Source organism: Plectropomus leopardus, chromosome 9, assembly GCF_026936395.1.
Source record: "Plectropomus leopardus strain MGB_pleo_1.0 chromosome 9, ASM2693639v1, whole genome shotgun sequence".
NCBI classification, from domain to species: Eukaryota; Metazoa; Chordata; class Actinopteri; order Perciformes; family Serranidae; genus Plectropomus; species Plectropomus leopardus.
The window spans coordinates 5,681,661-5,703,546 of NC_142184.1; the positions used below are offsets into that span (position 1 = coordinate 5,681,661).

A 21,886-nucleotide genomic window follows, 5' to 3' on the forward strand; every position below is an offset into this window, starting at 1 on the left:
CAATGGCACTGATTTTCTGAACCCTAAAATGTTTGTGTTCTTTTTTATACACAAATGAGTTTTATCATACTGTAGTTTTGTCAAAAATCTTACCTAATTCATTGTCTGTGGAGCATCTCCGGACTTTATATATGAGTTTTAACATTCTAGTTTTTGGATTTTGGAGAGAGTTGTGCATATTTACAAATATTTTTTGGACTGTCTTAGACCAAAGGAATAACATGAATAAATTCTGAATAAGTTCACCTTTAAGACTACTGGAAAGAAATGGCAAATCAGGATTTAGTCAAAACAATGTGATTTCTCATGATACTGCCGGCTTGCAGAAACCATGGAAGAGCACTGACGTATTTTTGATGTGGTTCACCTCATTCATCTTCTGCAGCTCGTCTCAATTGGATTAATAGTGCTCCAGCTCTGCAGAGTTATTCAGTAAATATTTGAACTTGGGTGCAGTACTGTTTGCTGTAGAAATATTTACAGAACAGCAGTTCCGGTTGATAAAATAACTTGTTTGACATATTGTAAGCACATTTATAGAGATAATTGATGGTAATTATAAATCAAACCGGCTACATTGTTATTTTTGATGAACCTGATCAAGCATCTTAGGGACTGTTCAGTTTTTATGAGAGGGAAGGGTGGTGCAAAAAGAGGGGCGGGGCATGTCAAATAGTTTTTGAAGCACTGGGGAGGGACTTTCTGGGCTTATGGGAGGGGCATACAACTTAAAATGGTTGTTTTTTGTTGCAATTTTTAAAGAAAAAAAGTTTTATTTTTGATCACCAAAATTACACCATTTATCATAGCCAGAAACTGCAGAAACAGAAATTATTTTCACATTTGCGACGGTTCTTGAACACATTATGTGCAAGAAATGCTTCTGTCAGGAGAAACAACAACAAAAAAAATAAATAAATAACCAAATCTTAGCTGAAAAAAAAATTTCTGATTCATCAAAATGACTTTATTCCGGGCTACATGTCCTATTTAAAATGTTGCCAAAAATAAAAATCAATTGAAATAAATAATAAAAAATAAACACTCTGCACTAACTAACCAGCATTTATGACAATATTTAAAAAATGAAGGCTTTTTTCCAACTTGAGGATTTTAACAGGTCTTCAGCTTTGCACTTTCAAAGATCAAAGGGTAAGTTTTTAAATCTAACAAATAATTTATGGTGGAGGGAGGATTGTGCATTTTCCCCAGACTTCTCAGGAAGGCTCAATATTTGTAGCTTCTGGGAAGGTGAAAAACAAAACAAAACAACACAAAAAACAAAGTCATATCCCAGCCACCTCCCTCCTCTGATAAATAAAGCACAGTCCCTTCGCTAGCCATAAATGAAAAGTCATGTTTGATGCCACATAACTCACTATTGTGTCTTATACTCAAAAGTGACTGGGCCTGCTTTGTGCACACCCAGTCACTGGTGTGATTTTATTTACAGAGCTATTCTTGGTAAAATTCCTACGTGCCTTATCTTCCCTTTTGATTATGAAATATGAGGATTATTATCGCAGTTTGCAGGACTTTTTGCGACATGTTGTGCCCAAAGTCAGAACTGAATTGGGGAAAAAAAGCTTTTAGGTGCACCTACAGCATGGACCAGTCTGAAGAATGATCTTAAGCTTCAAGAAATTGGGACCTGAATGAGTTTAAAACTGGTGAAATCTACTGAGTCCAGACTTTCTTTGTGCAACTGTTTCATCTGATAATTCTATGTAACTCAAGTCTGTTTTATGCGAATTTTAATTGCCATGTGAAGTGAAGAGAACCGGCAGGTTTTATGGGATTAATGTCATCTTTAGTGTCATATTATTAATTTATTTACATAATTTATTTGATAGGGACAATTTGAGTTAACATAGTCCAATTTTCGCCTGTTACAAACAAAGCTGTAGTAACTGATGTTTCAGATATAGAGATTATAGCTGTTGTTAGTTTCCAACTCCTGACCCAAGTTTGGCATTTAGTAAAGAAAAAGAAGGAAAAAAAGAAAAGATATCAAGGCTACACACAATAGCATGCACACAGTAACAGTAATGGTAAAAAATAAATATATATATATATATATATATATATATATATATATATACAGAAAGGTACACATTTACATCAAGATTACACTGAATTACAACATACAGTAACAGTAAAAAAAATCAATGTTATGTACACTTACATCACTCAACTAAAAGACATTAAAAATAGTTACTTTTGTTAAAAATAATTTCATTTAGGTTGGTAGTGTTTTCCACATTTCAGAGCCTTTTATGGAGAAGGCTGACTGCCCCAGGGAGGTCTCTGGATGTGCGATTTTACGATCGCCGCTTGCACAACCTGTTCAACTAGTCATCTTCTCCCCTTCTTTTCTCCCCTAGTGAAATATTTACAGTAGTCAAGTGATTATGTGTACCTTTGATCTTTTTTGTTGTCCTTGTTTTTACCTGTTTACCTATATTCGGTATGTGTAGTCTCCATTTAGAGTGAGAAAAGTCTAACTCCCTGTGTGTGTTTACACTGTAGTGCCTGATTCTGACAGTAGTGGTGACTCCCCGGTAGGTGGCGGTAAAGTTAAAGCGGGCTGCTGAACGCCGCCGCCTTTCTGCAGTCGAGGAAGCCAACATGGCAGCCACTATGAAGGGACCTGTAGTAAGTATTAAATCAACAGAAATTGTATTTTATCCTCGCCACACCATGTGTCAGTCTATTTTGGAAGTTTAAATAAAACAGTCGCGGTGTATTTGGGGTAAAAAAGCTATAATTGCTTTTGCTCGGCATGTTTAAAAATCACAGTCATGCCCTCGTGCAGCTGTCAACGGCAGTACGTTAGCTACCGTTAAGCTAGTTAGCTAACCCACTAGCTAGATTTTCCGTGTTTAACGTAATTTTACCGAGTGCTCTGACAATTAACCAGCCTGATTATGATGATTATAACCAGCTAAGGTAGGTATTTTGTAGTCGGCAGCGGTAGCAGGATAAAACTCAAGCTGTCGTCTGTAGCTTGCTAGCTAACCGAAGCTAATTTGGCCATTCATACACAGCGTTAAGCTAACGGCGGTGAACCAGCAGGTTTTGGTTTTAACTGGCGAAAACAACAACTGGGGAAATAAATACTATAAGAATATTTTACTTAGTTAAAGTAGTAATACCACCATGTAGACATACTCTGTAGCAAGTCTTTCATTCACTTTTTCACTTCAGAAGACAAGATATTAAAATGTTTGACAACAGTGTTAATGGTTAGCTGAAGCAAAATGAGATATGTGAGTATTTTTAACTATTTTATGATGCTGAATTGTTGTAATTGCATGTAACATTCATATTTGGGTTTTTTTTTAACTTTTTTATTTTATTATTTTTTACTGTACGAGTATGTTGTATTTCTGTTATCTTGATATAAACATGAACCTTTTTTACAATAACTGTTATTGTGTGCAAGCTATTGTATGTTTTTCTTCTTTTTCCTTGCTAAAAGTCTAACTAGAGTCGGGTTGGAAATTAGCAATAGCTATAATCTCTATATGTGAAACATCAGTTACTACAGCTTTGTTTGTAACTCTAATTGTCCCTATCAAATAAACTATAGAAATACTTTGATTAATAATATGACACTAAAGATGACATTAATCCTATAAAGCCCATAATCACAAATCACAATTTGCCTTAGAGGGCTTTACAGCACGACACTCCTGTCCTTAGACCCTCACATCGACTAACAGCTGCAAGTTGTACTGTGTTAATTACATTGTCCCTTAAAATAATCTATATGATTAAATAAATAAATACTACCTTCAAAATGTACACCAAAAGCAAAAGTACTCATGATGCCAAATGGCCCATTACTGAATAATGTAGTATTGAAGTATAATTGTTTGTAACTGTAACATTTATTTGTAACTGTACTAGTTTAATGTTGCACCAGGTGAAGGTGGGGTTGACTTTGAAGAGTGTTTTTCAGTCTGGACCATATTTTCCCATGTTTTGTGTCAAAGTGTCTGATTGGAACAAGTTTTTTTTGTTAAATTGGTCCAGTGTTGAGGAGACATTACCACTCAAGGCATTTTGTGGACTGACACAGTAACAATCTGAACCTGTCAGTGGCAAAAACAAGCAGTTCTAGAGGACGTAATCTGACAGCTGCCAGAGTGGCTACATTGCAGACAGCTGCAGCATCAAATAGATGTAGTGGAGTAAAAAGTACAATATTATTTCTGTCTGAATTGTAGTGGAGTAAAAATATCAAGTAGCAGAAAATGGACATACTGAAGTAAAATACAATTACCTAATTATATGTCAGTACTTGAATGTACTTGTTGTACTCCAGTGCTTCCATTAACCAGAGCTTTAACTCTTTCCTCTTTTTTGCAGGCAGTTGAAGATGTCAATGTCACTTTTGAAGACCAACAGAAGATCAATAAATTTGCCAGGAACACGAATCGGATGACGGAGCTGAAAAATGAAATAGAGGCAAAGAAAGTAAGAACTGATTCATTCATTCATTCATTCATTGTCTGTAATGCTTGTCCTCGTAAGGGTCACGGGTGGGCGAGAGGCGGGGTACACCCTGGACAGGTCGCCATAGTATCACAGGGCTTAGAAAGAACTGTGTGTTGTAAATATCACACACTCTGGGTTCACTGTTTGGTCATTCAAGGTTACAAAAGTCATATTTTGAAATATTTTGGACACTCACAGGGTTTGGGAATAATATGATTGTGTTCAGACATGATACTGTGTCTCCTAACTGACTGACATACGATTATGTACTACACTCAGTTGCGGGATAATTAAAATAATATTTTAATATGCATATGCAGTCTGTTGTGGCAGTTCTGTTTTCATTAGTTTAAGTATTTTAAGAAGGTGCAGAGTGATTTTTTTTTGCCATTTTGAAGGCTGTAGTTTGTGCTGCTGTTGATTTTTATGCATGTTTACTGAGAGGTGTTTCTAATAGTTAGTCTACCCTCAGTCTGACTACAATTTAGCCTCAAGGGGCAATATTTCTGAGTTTCAGATGTAGTCAGCGGATATCCACATTCTGAATAACTGAGCCAAGATTTTCTCCTCTGCGTGCCAGGCATTGTTTATAGTTGGTTTAGCAATTTTGGAACCCATTAACTACTGGTCTGGTGACGATTTGTAAACAGATGTCTGTAAATGAATGCAGATACATTTTTAAAAAACCAATAAAATAAAATAAATTAATTGTCATGAGACGATAACCGATGGGTCCTGAGATTGAATTTTGGCCAGTGCGTTCTGCATTTTTGTGCCCTCCACACAGTCTGTTTGCCTGCATGCAACAAAAGCCCACTTAAACAGGACTGGCCAATACAACTCAGGCTACAAACAGAAAGCAGATGAATCTTGTCCCATCGCCTACAGGTTCTGCATTCATATGCACATATCTGTTTATAGACATTAGTCTACATGCACATCTATTTAACACCTCTTAGATTAACATGGTATGACTCATCGGAGCTACAGAATACAGCCTTTGAAAACGTATTGAAACAACACTGATTGATTCCATTGAAACTTTATTTGTTCAAATGGGTTACAGTTAAATTGGGTCTGAAGGGCGATGTAGCTGCTAAATTGTTAATACTTATTTGTTAACAGCCCTAATTGAGTTTCTGTAATGGTCTGCTAATGTCTCCCTGCAGAAATCTCTGCAGAACTTGCAGGATGCCAGCGACGACCTAATGATGTTAGACGACGACTCTCTATTGATCCCGTATCAAATTGGGGACGTCTTTGTCAGTCACACCCAGGAAGAAACACAAGAGATGCTGGAGGCTGCCAAGGTAGGTTTCTTTATACCTTTTTGCAGTCTTCAGACTAATAATCATGAGTAAAAAACACTCATCAAGCCAAAGTCATCAAGTTTAAAGACTATGGAGGAGAATTTAACCTATAATGAAATATTTAGAAAGTCATTTGATGAGCAGTTTGCTTCTAGAAAAGTGACGGTAAGTACAGAAACACCAAAGACAATTTACTCATGTTATTTTAGTTTTGTCTAATAAAAAAGTTTACTCTAGTCTTATATAAAACAACAAAATGTTAGATCATAAACTGTTTTCTGTCCCATCTGGGACTGACATTTTATTGATCATGATTATTTTTATCTACTTACTTCGATGCAAAATTGCATCATGATCCATGATTCAGCGAATGAAGCATGGATTTTTGTGGTACAATATATTATTATATACAATACATTCTTTAACAGTAAGTTACACTGAATAAAGATACAAAAAATGGTCTTTTCAGAACTCAGCTGTATTGAACAGAGCCAGACTAAATGCTTTTATATGAAGTTACAAGGAGTTTGTTTTACACAAATATCTGCCTCTAAGCAAAATTAAGCCTGTGAAGCTCGAGTGTATCGGTGAAGCATAAAGACATCTGACTGTCCCGTGAACTTACTGTTTTAAAAATATGGTATTTACTTATATTCCTGAAATCCCATATTATTGACTCGTTAGACAGTTTTTTTAATCAGTGAGAAGCAGCCGATTATAAACACAATAAAGTCTAGGTTGTAAAACAGCCAACGATATAATAGTCATGTCTCAGTGTGACTGAGGCCTTAAGTGTTAATAAGGTATTCAAGTTGTCCCTCTCACATGCCTTTTTTAAGATGAGAAACTAGATTGAAAAGCGAAAGGTTTTGAAGTTGAGGTTTTCACATGCTTCATTCGTCCGTTCTTGCAACATGTTAATTTATTTTTGCTTCTCTGTCCTATTTGTACTTTCATGAAGAGAGATGTCATAGTGGCCCAAAAGAAATTCTGATGTGTGCACTAAGGTGGGAATAAATTAGTTGAGGTGCACACAAAATTCAAAACCTATCCAGACTTTCTCACTGAGCGCATGGTTTGACAAATGTGGTTGTGCTGTTGTTGATAATTACTTTCGGTGCCTGCACAGATACTGCTCGATGCCTTTTCTATTAGTTACTGCTGAGCTTCTGCAAATCACAAATACACAAAAATAATCTGTAAGTCTGACACACGCTGTTTATTTGCCATGCTGTCAGAAATAACGCTTTGGTATATACATAAATTCCATTTTATATCAATAAATGCGTTACAAAATTGAAAAATTCACATACATGAATTTCACCTTTATTGATTGACTGATGTAATTTCATATTTTCTTTCATATTTATATATTTCATATAGAGTACAATATATATGCTTGTATGTTGAAAATGAATTTTTCATTTATCACAGTGACATTGATAGGTTTTCAATGTCACGAGTCCCCAATAGTAATAATGGTTATATTCATGTATGTTGAAAAAGTATCTGAAAATTAAACAATGAAATTCCAAATCTGAAAGCTTTATTTACAAAACCATGTATTGTATATTTATCTTCATATACTGTCTCTATACAAAATATATTATGTTGAATATCAAGAAAACAAAATGTGCTAATAATCTTTGTTATAATCTATTTTTAAAAAATATAAGATACTATATTATTTATTATTATTACTCCTATATTTATTCTCCATCTTTATGAGGATTTAAGACTATTTCAACCCAGCTCGTCCCCTGGACGGTAAAGCATCATCGGGTCATCATCGACATGACTGAATAAAGCATCTGCTGTCACGGCTCATGTTATGACAGGAATGTATGAACAAAAACATTCCTGACACAGTAGTGTGATAATCGTATCCAAAACACAAGTTTCACAAGAGAAGTATTTTGAAAATAAGTCAAGTGACACAACGCTACTTTTTTTATGATTTCAAAAGGATTTGTACACGGACAATGTAGCATTGTCAAATAAGTTTGTGTCCCCAGGACACATCGATATTGCGTTCTTTCAGATTTTAATGCGTCGTGGACGCAGGACACAGACCTAGCAACATCACTGCACTGTGACGACTACAATACTCCAGACATGACAGTGGTATCAATCTTTTCATCTGACTCTTGGCAAGAAAACAAATAGCAAAGTTCATAGAATGTTGAACTATTCCTTTATGCGTGCTGGCAGTGACAGTCGATCCAGAGCACTGGAACAGGAAGAAACGGTCCGGAGCAGTTTGGGGTGCTTGAGATGCTTGAGCACCTTTTAGATGAGAGGCTGAGCTGAATCAGTGCTTCATAGCTGCTAAACTACAGAAAGAGATCAGATCTTGTCCTCCTCTCTGTCACTTCTGTTTGTCCTTCTATCTGCTGCTGCTTCATCTCGCAACAAAGCAAACTACACAGGCCCGCATTTATTGATGTGGAGCAGTCTGCATCACACAGCGAAAGACAAATTTAGTGCACGTTTATATGCAAGGTAATTTTTACACTTTTTTTCTTTCCTCATCACGTTCTCCTCCCGCCTTTAGAATATCAAGTCAGTTAGTTGGGAAAATTTATTAAAAACAAATTGGAAGAATGTTTTAAATCAGACTGTTGCTTATGGAGGACGAAAAAATAACTTAATAGATACTTAAATAAATGTTTAAATATATAAAATAAAAAAATGCAGGAATGAATAAATTCAGAAATAAATAAATATAAATAAATATATAATAAATATATGAATGGAAATATAAATATGTAAATAAACAAAACAATAAAAATAAGCTATTAAATTTTCATACACAAAAAATAATGAATACACGTTGAAAGAAATATGAAAATAAATAGATAAATGCAAAAATTAATAAAAAACAGTTCATAAATAAAGAAGACATGAATATTTTATTTTTATTTCTACATTTTTGCTTAATCACATTTATTTATTTTGGTTTTTCTGTGTTTTTTTCTAATAAGGTAGGAGGTCCTAACCTCTGCATTTACTTATTCAGTCTTTTTTTTTTTTTTTTTTTTTTAATCCTGTATTTATTTACTTATTTCTGTATTTATTTATACAATTATTTATTTATTTAGTTATTGAGACTAGTCATTTTTCGTCCTTCATAGTTGCATGCGTCATGTGGGGTTTGTAGTGTTTGTCGTGTAATTGGAGTTTATGTTCTGTAATCAGGAAACACTGGAGCAGGAGGTCAAAGGCCTTGAGGAACGGGTGTCAGCGATACAGCAAGTATTGGGGGATCTGAAGGTCCAACTGTATGCCAAGTTTGGTAACAACATTAACCTGGAGGCAGATGAAAGCTGAGCTGTGAAATGGACTTTGACAGCTGCCCCAACACGGACTTTTTTCACGCGGCTCTCGTATCAGATTCACAGAGCGTTTGCCAAACAGAACATCAAGTAGGACTCAGCATGAACGGCTTAGATTCTAGCTTCTGGCTTTTGTTTACACAGATGTTGTTTGATTCTTCAGTTTAGCTTTGGCAAACCAATTCACAAGGACAACAAAAGTAAAGATTTGGATACTAAATAAATGCACATCATTTCTAACGGATTTTAATTGGTCACGATGCTCATATCTTTTTCTTCTTTTTTTTTTATACTGTTAATCAAACTCAAGTAAAAAAAAAGAGAAACACAACAGCTGTGTAGTATTTTAACTCCTGACAATTTTAACGTTCTGGACTTGTTACATTTGTGGACTCACTTTGTGTTTGACTACACTAAAGGCACGACGAAATTAACAAAATGTCTCTGACACATCAGTGCACTGTGCTGTCTGTATTAATGACTGAAATCTGCTTGACCTTTACTCCCAAAGTTTGTGGTGTTGCCACGGCAAATCGAGTTGATTAAATTAGTTCCTTCTGTCACTGATTTACACATTTTTTGTCTTTTACCCACTATATTAAATGAAAACCTGAAATATTTGCACCCAATTAACCTATCAGAAATAGAGTTACATACGGAGCTAACATGCTATATATATATATATATATATTTGTCAATGTTATTAATTTGCCTCAAGGACTTTGGCAGTCTGTACAGCATACAACTCTCTGTTCTCAAACTTTCACTTTGAATGAGGACAAATCTTTGGCCATAGTTTTTATATATTAAATGAATATTTCCTGTTGTAGTACATGAATTTATTCATGCTGCTTAATGGAGTGTATCGCTGCCAACCAAATTTAATAGTTTTAATATGCAATGACAAAGTAGTTATCGTAGTAGTTTAGTTAGACACGATTTAGCACAAAATGTTAGTATGTAAAATGCACTTGAAACTTAGCCACAAAATCCACAGGACTGTCTGCAATACATAGATGGAAATTTAAGGTATTATAGTTAGGAAAGTTAGGTAAGATAAATTGGGTTTTTTGTAGAGATTGTCCTTGAAACAAATGACTTGGACAATCTTTCTGGAGGGATGACGGTCTGTCGTTTTTCTGACATCTGAAACAAACAAGTTAGGTCTTATGTTGTGAAGCAAATTTAATTCAAAACTGATAATTTGTTTTAATCTGCTCTGTAGTATTAAGTAGTATTTCAAAAATACATTACTACACTGATATTACCAGTGGTGAAAGAAGTATTCAGATTATTTACTCAAGTAAAAGCACGCAAATCACATTGTTAAAGTTCTCCATTAGAAGTTCTCCTTTAAATTCCTGTTGTTTATTAGGCTCCTCAGTATCTGTAGGCAGAGCAGCATCTGTTCTTCATGAGCTCCAAACCAAACACAGTATTCTGTCAGTCATACAGAGCACAGTACAACACCACACAGGCCCCAGCTCTAGTTCGTGAAAACAGAATAAAAGCTCCTCTATGGACATATAAAATTAAAGATGTCTCATAATTAAGTTGTTATGGAGCAACATTTTAAATTAAAGCAGCCCCTCCTAAAAGCATATCTCTCAAAGTATTATGATACTTCCATCACTCTTCATTTAAATCCCACTTGAATAAAAGAACAAACGTGTCAACAGCAAGATGTACATTATGCAAAAACACAAAAAAAACCCTCGACCTGCCCATTAATATCATTTTACAGTGTTACATAAATAGATCAGTGCTGATGCATCAGCCAGCAGCCAACAACTCCTAGACATCTTAAACATGACAGGGCCCCCCTAAAAAACAATGTTTTTTTTAAGAGTCCAGAAGTTGTTAACCATTGGTCTAATCTTTAATTATACATTGTATTTCTAAACTTATCATATGTGTTTTTACTTTAAAATATGAATCTGAAAAGTAGCTTGAAAGTGTAGCCGTAAAAGATACGTAGTGGGGTAAAAAGTATATGTCCCGTTGAAATGTAGTGGAGAAGTTTAAAGTAGCGTAAAATGCAATTAAGTACAAATACCTCAAATTTGCCCTCCAGTAAATGTAATATGTTACTTTCCACCGATTGATTTGACTTAACTATGCAAAATAGTTCGGACATTCATTACTGACCACAAGTGTTTAATTATCTTTCTTTTACAAAAATGTAATGCCATTAAGTCTTTTATCAAGCTAAACAAACCAACAGTGCACTCCCTGAAGGTTTTCCCACACAGTTCTTATTCTGACTGATTGTTCACACAGTTAACAAAGTCTTCACACGCCCTCACATGTCTGAGATAAAGTGATGCATCGAGAAGTTGGCAGATCAAAGACATCTTTTAATGGTAAACTTGTGAAACAGAAGGAGGGGAAACTCTTTCGTGTGCACACATTAGATGTAAAATGATCATGACTTTTGATTCCTAACAAAATGCTAATTTAAACAGTACACTGGTATTGGGGAATTAGTCTTTTTTGTACAATAAAAACATACAGTGACATTAATGCGCAGGAAGGAGTGTGATGAGAGTAATAAACAAATGGGCTCATGTAGAATTATTAAAAAATTAGAAGACACTCAGAGAACAAACAAGGAAAGGCAGATAGGTCTGAAGTTAGAATAGCCTAGAGGCTGAAATAGGAATAAATAACAACCAATAATTACATGTACTCACTCTGTTCTCACATTTAACAAAATCTTCAAACATGCACACATGCCTGAGACGGAGTGATGAGCAGATGAGCTGGCAGATCAAAGGCATCTTTTGATGGTAAACCTGTGAAACAAAAGGACGGGAAACCCTTTCCTCTCCACACATTAGATATAAAATCAGGGCTTGGGATTTTTAACAAAATGTTCATATATGTAGTTCATGAATATTATGGATTTAGTCTTTATTTGCAAAATATAGTAGCACATTAGTGAATAACAAGGATTGTGCTGGTAAGGTTTAAGAACATATACAAATGGGCTTATATGCATATTACAAAAATGAAATTAAAGTCAGTCAAAAAACTGTAAAAAGTTAGAAATTTAGCATTACCTAGAGGCAAAAACAGGAATAAATAACAACTAATAATTCTATGTACTCACTGTGTTCACACAATTAAAATCTTTACACGTGGTCACATGTCTGAGATTAAGCGATGAGCAGAGGAGCTGGCAGATCAAAGGCTTTTAATGGTAAACCGGTGAAACAAGACCAAGGGAAACAGTTTCTTGTGCACACAGATATAATTTTAGGACTCGTGGTTCTTCGCATGTTAATAAATGTTAATACATAGAGTACATGAATATGTCTATTTGCACAGTTCACTTACATAATTGATAACAAAGATTGTGCTGGTAAAATAAAAAAATAAAACAAATGGGCGTGTAGGCATATTACAAAAATCAAGTTAAATTTATTTTTTTTAAAAAGGAAAATATTAATGAAGTTAGCACAGAGGCAAAAATAGGAGTAAATAATCACCAATAATTACATGTACTCACTTTGTTTACACAGTAAAAATCTTCACACGTGGTCACATGTCTGAGATAAAGTGATGAGTAGAGGAGCTGGCAGATCGAATGCATCACACTTGTGAAACAGAAGGAAGGGAAACCATTTCCTGTACACACATTAGATTTAAAATGATCAGAGCTTGTAATTCATAACATGATGTTACCACATACATAACATGAATATTAGGGAATTAGTCTTTATTTGCACAGTACATTGACTATGGATTACAAGGATTGTGCAAGTGAGATAACAAAAAATAAATAGACAAATGGGCTTATAGGGATATTACAAAAATAAAGTAAAATAGATGCAATCATAACAAACAAACAAACAAACAAAGCAAAGAGTAATGACATCGGCATAGCCTAGAAGCAAAAACAGAAATAAATAATTACCAATAATTACATGTTGCCACTTTGTTCACACATTTAAAATCTTCATGTCCTCATATGTCAAAGTTAACTCATTAAACATAAAATCTGAGCTTGTGATTCATAGCAAAATGATATTGCATAAAGTACATGAATATTTGGGAATTAGTCTTTATCAGCACAGTATACTAACACAATGGGTGACAAGAACTGTGCTGATGAAATTTAAAACATAAAAAACAAATGGGTTTATTACAAAAATAAATTCAAATTAGACTCAGTAAAAAACAACAACAAGGCAAATAGAAATGAAGTAAGCATAGCATAGATGCAAAAATAGGAGTAAATAATCACCAATAATAGCATGTTTTCAGTTGATTCACTCAGTTAAAACCTTCACACATCCTCATGTCGGAGATAAAGCGATGAGTAGAGCTGGCAGATCAAAGGCATCTTTTAATGGTAAACCTGCGAAACAAAAGGAGGAGAAACCATTTCCTGTGCACACATTAGATATAAAACTATGAGGGCTTGTGAGTCATAACAAACATACAGTACATGAACATTAGGGAATTATTCTTTATTTGCACAATAAAACAGCTGCTTTTGAGATTACTACAAAAAACAAAACAAATGGGCTTATGTAGGCCAGGGTGTCTGCAGGTCCTTCAAATGTCTTAAATTGAATTAAAAAAAAAATAAAAATAAATATTAGGCATTGGAGTCATTAAATAAATATGAATTTGTGACAAATATTTGATCTAATTTAACTTAATTCAATTTATTCTTTGTATAATTTAATCAAATCACATATCCAAAAACAACCAATAATTAAATGCACTCAAGTATTGTAAGTATTAGTAAGTAATAGTAAGTATTATGAATTTATTTGGATTCTTATGAGTGAATTACAGTTTACAGGTAAACAGTACAAATGCTAGAAGAGACAGGAGGACAGAGAAAGTAAAACATACAGAATTCAAGTGGACTGGCTCATTAAAATCTGGCTTGTATAAGACTGTGATAGAGGATGGGACTGTCATGATATGATGGCACTTATTTCAGAAACAACATCCCCTGTATCTGATACAGAAATGACAAGAAGATGTAAAGAATTTCCTCATCTGGCGTTGTATGTGTAGACTACTTAAAGGAAGCCGTATATTTTATTAGCGTAATTGCTGTTGCAGCGACCCGGCAAACCAATCCATGAATCAAAATAAGCTGCACGTGCCCTCACAATTAAAAGAACGAATCCAGGTGAAATGCTGATCCTATTGTCTGCATATCTTTGCCTCATTTTCGCAGATAATTCTCTATATATGCTGGATGGTTGGTGGCTCCCACAAATAACAACAATGCACAAACCTCATTAAATTGTGCCCTCAAGTGTGGCCTGCATGAGCTAATAAAACATCAGAAAAAAAAAGAAATGGAGAGCTTGAAGTTATGGCAGACACCTCTGGAGGATCAAGATCTCAATTAACAAGTTTCTCCTCCCAGTAGGTTTCCCGCTGAACATTCATAGCTATGATTAAGAGGAACTCCACCCACACAGACTTGTCTTTATGCACAGCTTGTTAAACCCGGGCTCAGAGCAACACACATGGAAATGACTGGACTTATTTCCCCGATGGCCTTGTTTACTCTCTGTCTCTGTCCCCCTCTCTCTTTCTCTCTTTCTCTTTATCTGTTCGTTTCTATCTGTCCTCTCGCTCCCCTGCTTCCTCTCTAATGACACAGATGTGGATATTTTTGTTTGGTGGGAACTTTTAGAACACTTTGACAGCCTTTAAAAATGCTTTTACCTCTGCTAAAGCAGCCTTTATTACTCATTTGTTAAATACAGTGGGATGCCAGAATCTGGTGATTCATTTATTAGCATTTTCCTACAACAACAGCTGTTGAAATTTCTACAATTAGGCTAAAATATGACATATTGTTATGTTTAGTGGACTGTAGAGAGTTACTAAAACATGCACTGTCCTCTCTGGGATGCAAAATATGTTAATTTGAAGGAACAAAGTCTGAATTTGTGTCTGAAAATAAAGCATACCACTCATTCTTTTAAGCTCAGGCTGACTGCAGTAACAGCCAAAGCAGACCAGAGGGTGTCTCTGTCTCCCCAGTAATTTCTCAGTGAAGTTAAAATAGCTTTAATCAAGATGAGCTTTTTTTGAGTTTGTTGGCTGCGTTTTGCAGAAATATGCCAAACATGTTGGTATCATGGCTCCTGCAGAAGAATTATGAATGAGATTTGGAGAGAATTGCAGACATATTTGGAGGAATAAAAGGATGGCGCTTTGTAAATAAGAGTTTTACACACTCATGATTTGTGCTCAAGGTTCAAAGAGTGATATGCTACGACCACTTTCCTGATCACAGCACCATCTGCTTTCTCAATAAAGTACAATCCAGCAGTCAGTGCAGGTTTTGCAGGTGGCCCGGTGTCTTCCTCGAAGAGTTTGTGCACACTTCATCATTTTCTGCACTGGTGCTACAGTGAAAAATTGTGTTTGCTCACTGTCTCTGTATGTTAGCCTAAATGTCAGGAGAGTCAACCCAGACGGTTTGAAAAATCCATAGCAGCTTCAGCCATTCTTCATCACTTACAGCTGTTCTGTCTCAGCCAGCTTTTGTTCATTACGAGTGAGGGGCGATCTCAAAAGCACAACGCAACATACTACCAGTCAAAGGCCATGCAATTTATGTTGCCGCCTTTAATACTTTATTTGCAAACATAAAACCTTGCACACAGTGTATTGCTCTCTTGCCTTCAGCAGGGAGGTCGGTTTTTTCACTCTTTGGCCTTTTTGGAAACTCTGTCCTCATTGAACAGTTCACAGCTGTCAGGAAAGCTGAGGAAAGAGGGGAAGATGACGTGCAACTGAGACTGCCTGGTCAGATTTGAAATCTGTGATATGTGTCTTAAATACAGCTGAAATGATTCATCTATCAGCAGAAAATTCATCAGCAGCTATTGTGATATTCTGTTGGAGCTTCTCCAATGTAAGGATATGCTGCTTTTTTCTTTTATACCAGTGTGAATGAAATATAAAACATTTGACCGTGTCATTTTGGCATTTAGGATGGTCATTTTTCACAATTTTCTGACATTTTATAGATCAAGCAAATGGACTCACTGCAGAACTGATGAGCAGATTAATAGATAATACACTTGATTGTTATTTTGCAGTCGAAGTGTGAGACCACAGGATGCACCCGTCAGCTTGAAAACCCAGCAGAGTCTGAGTGATGGGACAGGATTTGAGGGTCTTCAGTCCTGACAGCTGTAGTGCAACACATTATGAGAGAATGTCAAGTAAACTATATCACTGGGGGTTATGAACAGAAGCTTAAAAAGCACAAAGCAAGATTGAGTGCAGTGAAGAGATGTGTCAGGGGCTGTGAGAGGCAGCGATGCATCTGTGTGAACAAATGACATGTACCATTTAGGAGGCAGCAGAAGGGCATCACAGCTCAGACTGCGGATAAGAACTGTCAATTTTCCTCTGTAAACTCAATTAAATGTAATTCCTGATTATTTTTGATATTTGAATTTTATTAAAAATGGTAATGCTCAAATTTAGCCTATTATTGATATTAACTATGTACCTAAACACTGTGTACATGAAGATCTTGCATTGCCAGTGCCTCTAAGCATGTGGCTGTTACATGTTCTGTCCACTAGAGGGCATCCAACATTACCAATAAATAACTGTAAGTACCAACAGGTGATAGCTTTCTTGCTAAGTAATACATTAAGCAACGAAATAAATAATGTTAACTCGTAAACTTTAACTTTATCAGTCTCACGCTGCTTCTTAAATAGTCAGGAGTAGTGATCTCCATAGGTGCGTCACTACCTGCCATTCCTGATATTGTAATTTTAGAAGTTAATGTTACACATTAAATGTTAGATTCTGATACTGAAAACTTAATTGTCAAACATGACAAAAACATTAAGTTTTTACATGCAAATAGGCCAAAGTGTGTTTGTAAATAGTCACTGTGAGCACCATTACGCACTACAAATTGGACCATCCATTAATTAGGAGCACTGTTGGACTAAACTGTTTGCTTATTCAGAGCACCACGTTCTCTGAGCAGCAGAGCATAATCTGAGCAATCTGTGGAGACAGCAGCAGGGCGAGTTTGGCTAATGTAAGCCAACACATTTATAAACTAGAGGGGCACTCCGAGAGCAGAGACCTCCTCCAAAACCAAATGCCCTATCTCACGCCGTTAAAGATTCGTCAACAATTCGTCATTCAGACTATTAACATAGCAGCATGCTAAACTTTTTTTTAATGCCTTCACTGGCTAAGTAATCGCTGTGTCGCTGTGCATTGTATGTGCCGGGCGTGCATGTGAAAGCAGTACTTAAATGGTGCGGACCAAGCTATATGATCACAGTGTTGGTTCTCTCAACACTGTTCCTGTTGTTAGCACCGTTCCTGTTGTTAGCACTGTTAGGCTGTTAGAACTGCTGATAATGCTTCATCATGAAAGCACGGCGCCCACCCCACAGTTACCCCCCAGGTCACCCCACATTAACACTATTAGCTCTCCTTCACTGTTGTTAGTAGTGTTGGTGCTGTTAACACCACCACTAATACCGTTTGTACCCATGGTGGCACGATGGCCTTGTTGCACAACCTCAGTGCAGACCTTTTGATTACCCCCCAGGATGCCCAGTGACTGTGAACTTTCCCAGGTTAACACTGTTAGCTCTGTCAGCACTGTTGCCACTGCACTGCTACCTGCCACCATTTTGGCTCAGCCACCTTCATATTTGCTTGTGACATCCAAGTGAGAGTTGTGTGCAGTCGAGGACCAGACTATAAATGGCATATGTTGCAAAGTGAAAAATAGTTTGTGTATCTGCCCTGTGATTTGGATCTGCTTTAAAATGTAATGGATTCTTCCTTAGCCTATGCTTCACCCCTCCACCAAGTTTCATAAAAAATAGTCATGTAATTTTTCAGTTATCCTACTGACAAGCAGACAAACTATTGCAGCATTTAATTATTAATATTATTTTTTTATATGATTAGACCCCTGAAATTTGTTCCAACAGCTACCACAGTGTTTCTACTGCAGATGGACCACAGTTTTTTTGGTGAGACTTTCAAGACTAATTAATTTGTTGATAATGAATTCCGTTCCTTCATGTGGACAGGGACTCTGGATTTTACGTGTTGAGGCTGAGGACTATGTTGGGATATCTTCTGTCATTCATTTCATTACTGTCTGTCAAGTTGATCAGCAAGACAATAAAGACACAATTCCACTGCGGCAGAGTATGAATCATCTGAATGATGAAGACAAGTCTTTGTGTGGACTAAGCACGTGTGAGCATCTGTGTGTGCATGTGTGTGTGTGTGTGCGTGTGTGTGTGTGTGTGTGTGTTTTTGTGCATGAGACATCAGTGCAGCAATCGGGACTTAAAAGTGCTTTGAAAACAAATTGGTGTCCCAGAGCCAGCATCCAGTGGTTTATTTAAAGATTTGTTTATCTTTCATTTATGAATTGCTGAATTGGAAATTAAAACTTTCACTCATGTATCATCAGTCATCCGTCTAGAATGCCTCAAATGTGTGGGAGTCCTAGCTCGTAAGTTTCCATCAGTTATCTGCTTTAATCAGTGGCCCCTAATATGCCAAGAGTATTACTTTAGAAAGGCATTTCCATATTCACCATGGAACAATAGACCAAATAACTTATCATATGAACGACAGTAGAATGCCTCCAAATATTTCAATGAATATCATTACTAAAGCCTGAATTTGTCAGTTAGATTGCGAAGACCTTGAAGAAACTGACACATCCAAGCTGTTGGGTGACAGCTTAAATTGTACAAAAACCTTTTCTTCAGAAGCGGTGGACAACTTAAATCTTACCAAATTTTTTTCTCCGATTAGTGATGTTAAGCTGATTTTATGGAAACATTACACTGAAAACTGTTTATTTTAGCCATTTTGGGAACACTAGAAGTGTGGTTCGAGAGATGGCAATGTCGATGCATCAGTCCACCACTTTGTTCTAGTCTTAAAATATCTACAACTACTAAGTTGAATGCTATGAGATTTTGTACAAACATTCACGTTCCCCTGAGGTTAACTTAAATGTTTCAACAACTGCTGAAGTGACTGCCAAGAAATTTGACGCAGATGTTCATGGTCCTCAGATGATGACGCCGAGTGACTTTGGTGATCCCCTGACTTTTCCTCTAGCCTAGCGCAACCTTGAGTGAAACATTTTTGTTCTTGACTTAAATGTCTTGACCACTGTGAGATTAATTGTCATTTTTTTTTACAGACATTCATGCTCCTAAGTGGGTTTGGTGATCCCCTGTCTTTTCCACTAGCGCCACCATGAGTGGACATTTTTGTTCTTGAGTGAAATGTCTTGAGAACTACTGGATTAATTGTCATAACACTTTGTGCTTATATTCATGGTCTCCAGATGATTATGCAAATTATGTCAATGATCCCCTGACATTCCTTTTAACACCACCATGAGGGTGACATTTTTAGTTTTTACTTTAATATCTCAACAACTATGAAATGCATTGTCAAGACATGTTGTGCAGACATTCATAGTCCCTTCAGGATAGCAGTGATTATTTTGATAATCCCCTGACATTTTGTCTAACACTATCATCTGATCAGCAGTTTAATTTGTTGGTTTATGAGTAAATACCTGCAAAGGTAATGGCATTCCTATCTGCTGCTCTTTGTGTTTAGTACTCATTAACGGATGTTAGCATAATAACATTCTACATACAGATCATGTCAACTTCAAATGTGTTAAAAATCAGCATGTTAACACCACTGAGCATATTGCAGTCACATGCTTACGTTAGCATGTAAGTCAAGCTCCCTTTGTGCCCAAGTACAGCTTCACTGACCTGCGAGTAGCCTCTGAGCCTTGATGCTAACAAGGTGTTGGATTCATATTTCACTTCCCCAGGAAGGGAGTGTTATTTTTAAGCACACATACCTTCGGGTACACAGCCTTGGTGGTCTGGTGCCACTCTGTACGCTGAGCTGATGACCACTGGGCAGCTCCAGCAGACCAATCCAGTGCTCTGTGCATTGCACAACGTTACTCTAATGGCATTTACTGAAGAAAGATGAATGCTTCACATTCACTCCGGCAGGATTTTCCCCAAGTAGAGATTTACGCCAATGATCCTTCAGTCATATTAGTGTGGCATCGACTCAGCTCTACTGTCGTCCAATTAGCTTCAATTTATGGTCCAACAACTGCAAATAAAAGCACAAAAGATGGTTTCAAATGGTAGTCATTTCGGGTGACATTTTTTTGTGATATTGTGATTCTGAAATCGCTCTAGTATTTATGTTTTCCCCTCTTTTAAAACATACACAGAGCTTAATTAATGGGGTAAAATAGAAGGGGAAAAACAAGGATGAATTATGACTTGTCTGTTTCTCATCCAATTAAATCTAATTGGTCGACAGCAGTCCAAATGAAAGCATAAACAAAATCAGTATCTGCATTGTGGCAGCAATAAGGTTCATCAAATCATAGCATTGCTCTCATCTGTGTTACTGAATTCCATTATAAATCCTCAGTTTTGTGAATTCCATTATAAAACCTGACAGTGTGATGTCTGTGGGTGTTGTTCACCTTGATCCGGCTGCTGAATCTCCTCTATTAACACCTCAGTAGGTGCTGCGCTGTTTTCACTTCAGTTTTGGTTTCAACACTTCAGTCGGCTCCAACTGGCAAATGTAACTTTGACGCGTGCCAGTAAGCTAATGTCATCCTGCCAATGAATTGTCAATTGAATACTTCAAATTAGGCCACTCGACCAGCTCAGAGGAGAATACTATCAAAACGAGATGCAGAGGAACACATAATAATGCGGCACAATTAAGTCTAGTTTGATTGTAAGTGGTTTCTTTGGATGGAGCTCAATGGCTGAAAACAAAAACAATCCGGATTGCGTCATTTAACAATACATGTCCTGCATATGTAGGGCATTTGTGCGCTCAAGAGCTCTAATCGGTGATGTAAAATTGTTGGCATTCAGATTAACAACAGGAAACTGATTATTGTTAATATCCTCATGGAATCTCTTCAAAGTGAGTGTCTAGAAATTTGTTTAAAATCAGAAGTTTTTATCTAAAAGTAAGACAGTTAACATCCTTGATGGTCTATTGAGTAGGATTTAAGGGGATATGTTGGCAGACATGGAATATAATATAATAAGTATGTTTTCTTTAGTATATAATCACCTGAAAATAAGAATAGTCATGTTTTCGTTACCTTAGAATGAGCTGTTTATATCTACGTGAGAAGCAGGTCCTCGTCTACGAAGATTGCTATGTTGCCAGATTTAGCAGCCCCTCCGGGACGAGCTGAACACCCTTGGAAAAACACTGATTTTTTAAAGTTAACTGCTTATATTAAGGATAATCAGCTCCTGGTAAAAACCTCTTGAACATTTGTATCTTAAGTAAATAAAAAATGTGAGCACACATCAGCAAGTGCTGGGCTAGCGGCCTCTCTGACACGTCTCTGACACGCCAAACAGTGTTGGATACACAGTCATTGTTAACAGTGAAACAGTAATTTGTTAAACTGCTTTATTTAGTTTTTACTCGTTTAAATCACCTGGTCTGTTTGTTTAGGAGATTAAGAGACCTCTGCAGATAATTTGGCTCCTTGTGAAAGCCTCCTGAACAACTGAAGGAATTATAGGTGTCCATGACATCACCTTTTCCAACTGAGCCCCTCCCCTTTAAAACTATTGAGAAGATCAAACAGCAAAGACAGAAATAACTATGGTGAGATACCCAAAAATCATGGCC

The 21,886-nt window shown here is 36.4% G+C and overlaps 1 protein-coding gene across 2 annotated transcripts in view; it reads left to right on the top strand.

The window, feature by feature from the left end:
* The first annotated feature begins 2,523 nt into the window (after positions 1–2,523).
* Positions 2,524–21,886, top strand: part of pfdn4 (prefoldin subunit 4) — an 85,979-nt gene continuing 66,616 nt past the window's right edge. The window contains exons 1-4 of one of the 2 annotated variants that reach the window (XM_042491379.2): positions 2,524–2,655; positions 4,375–4,482; positions 5,673–5,813; positions 9,012–9,711. In XM_042491379.2, coding sequence (XP_042347313.1) covers positions 2,629–2,655; positions 4,375–4,482; positions 5,673–5,813; positions 9,012–9,143 — 408 coding nt within the window. In that variant the 5' untranslated portion in view covers positions 2,524–2,628 and the 3' untranslated portion in view covers positions 9,144–9,711. Of the gene's footprint in view, positions 2,656–4,374; positions 4,483–5,672; positions 5,814–9,011; positions 9,712–21,886 lie in introns of those variants that run through there. The other variant, XM_088081801.1, reaches the window with a different exon arrangement.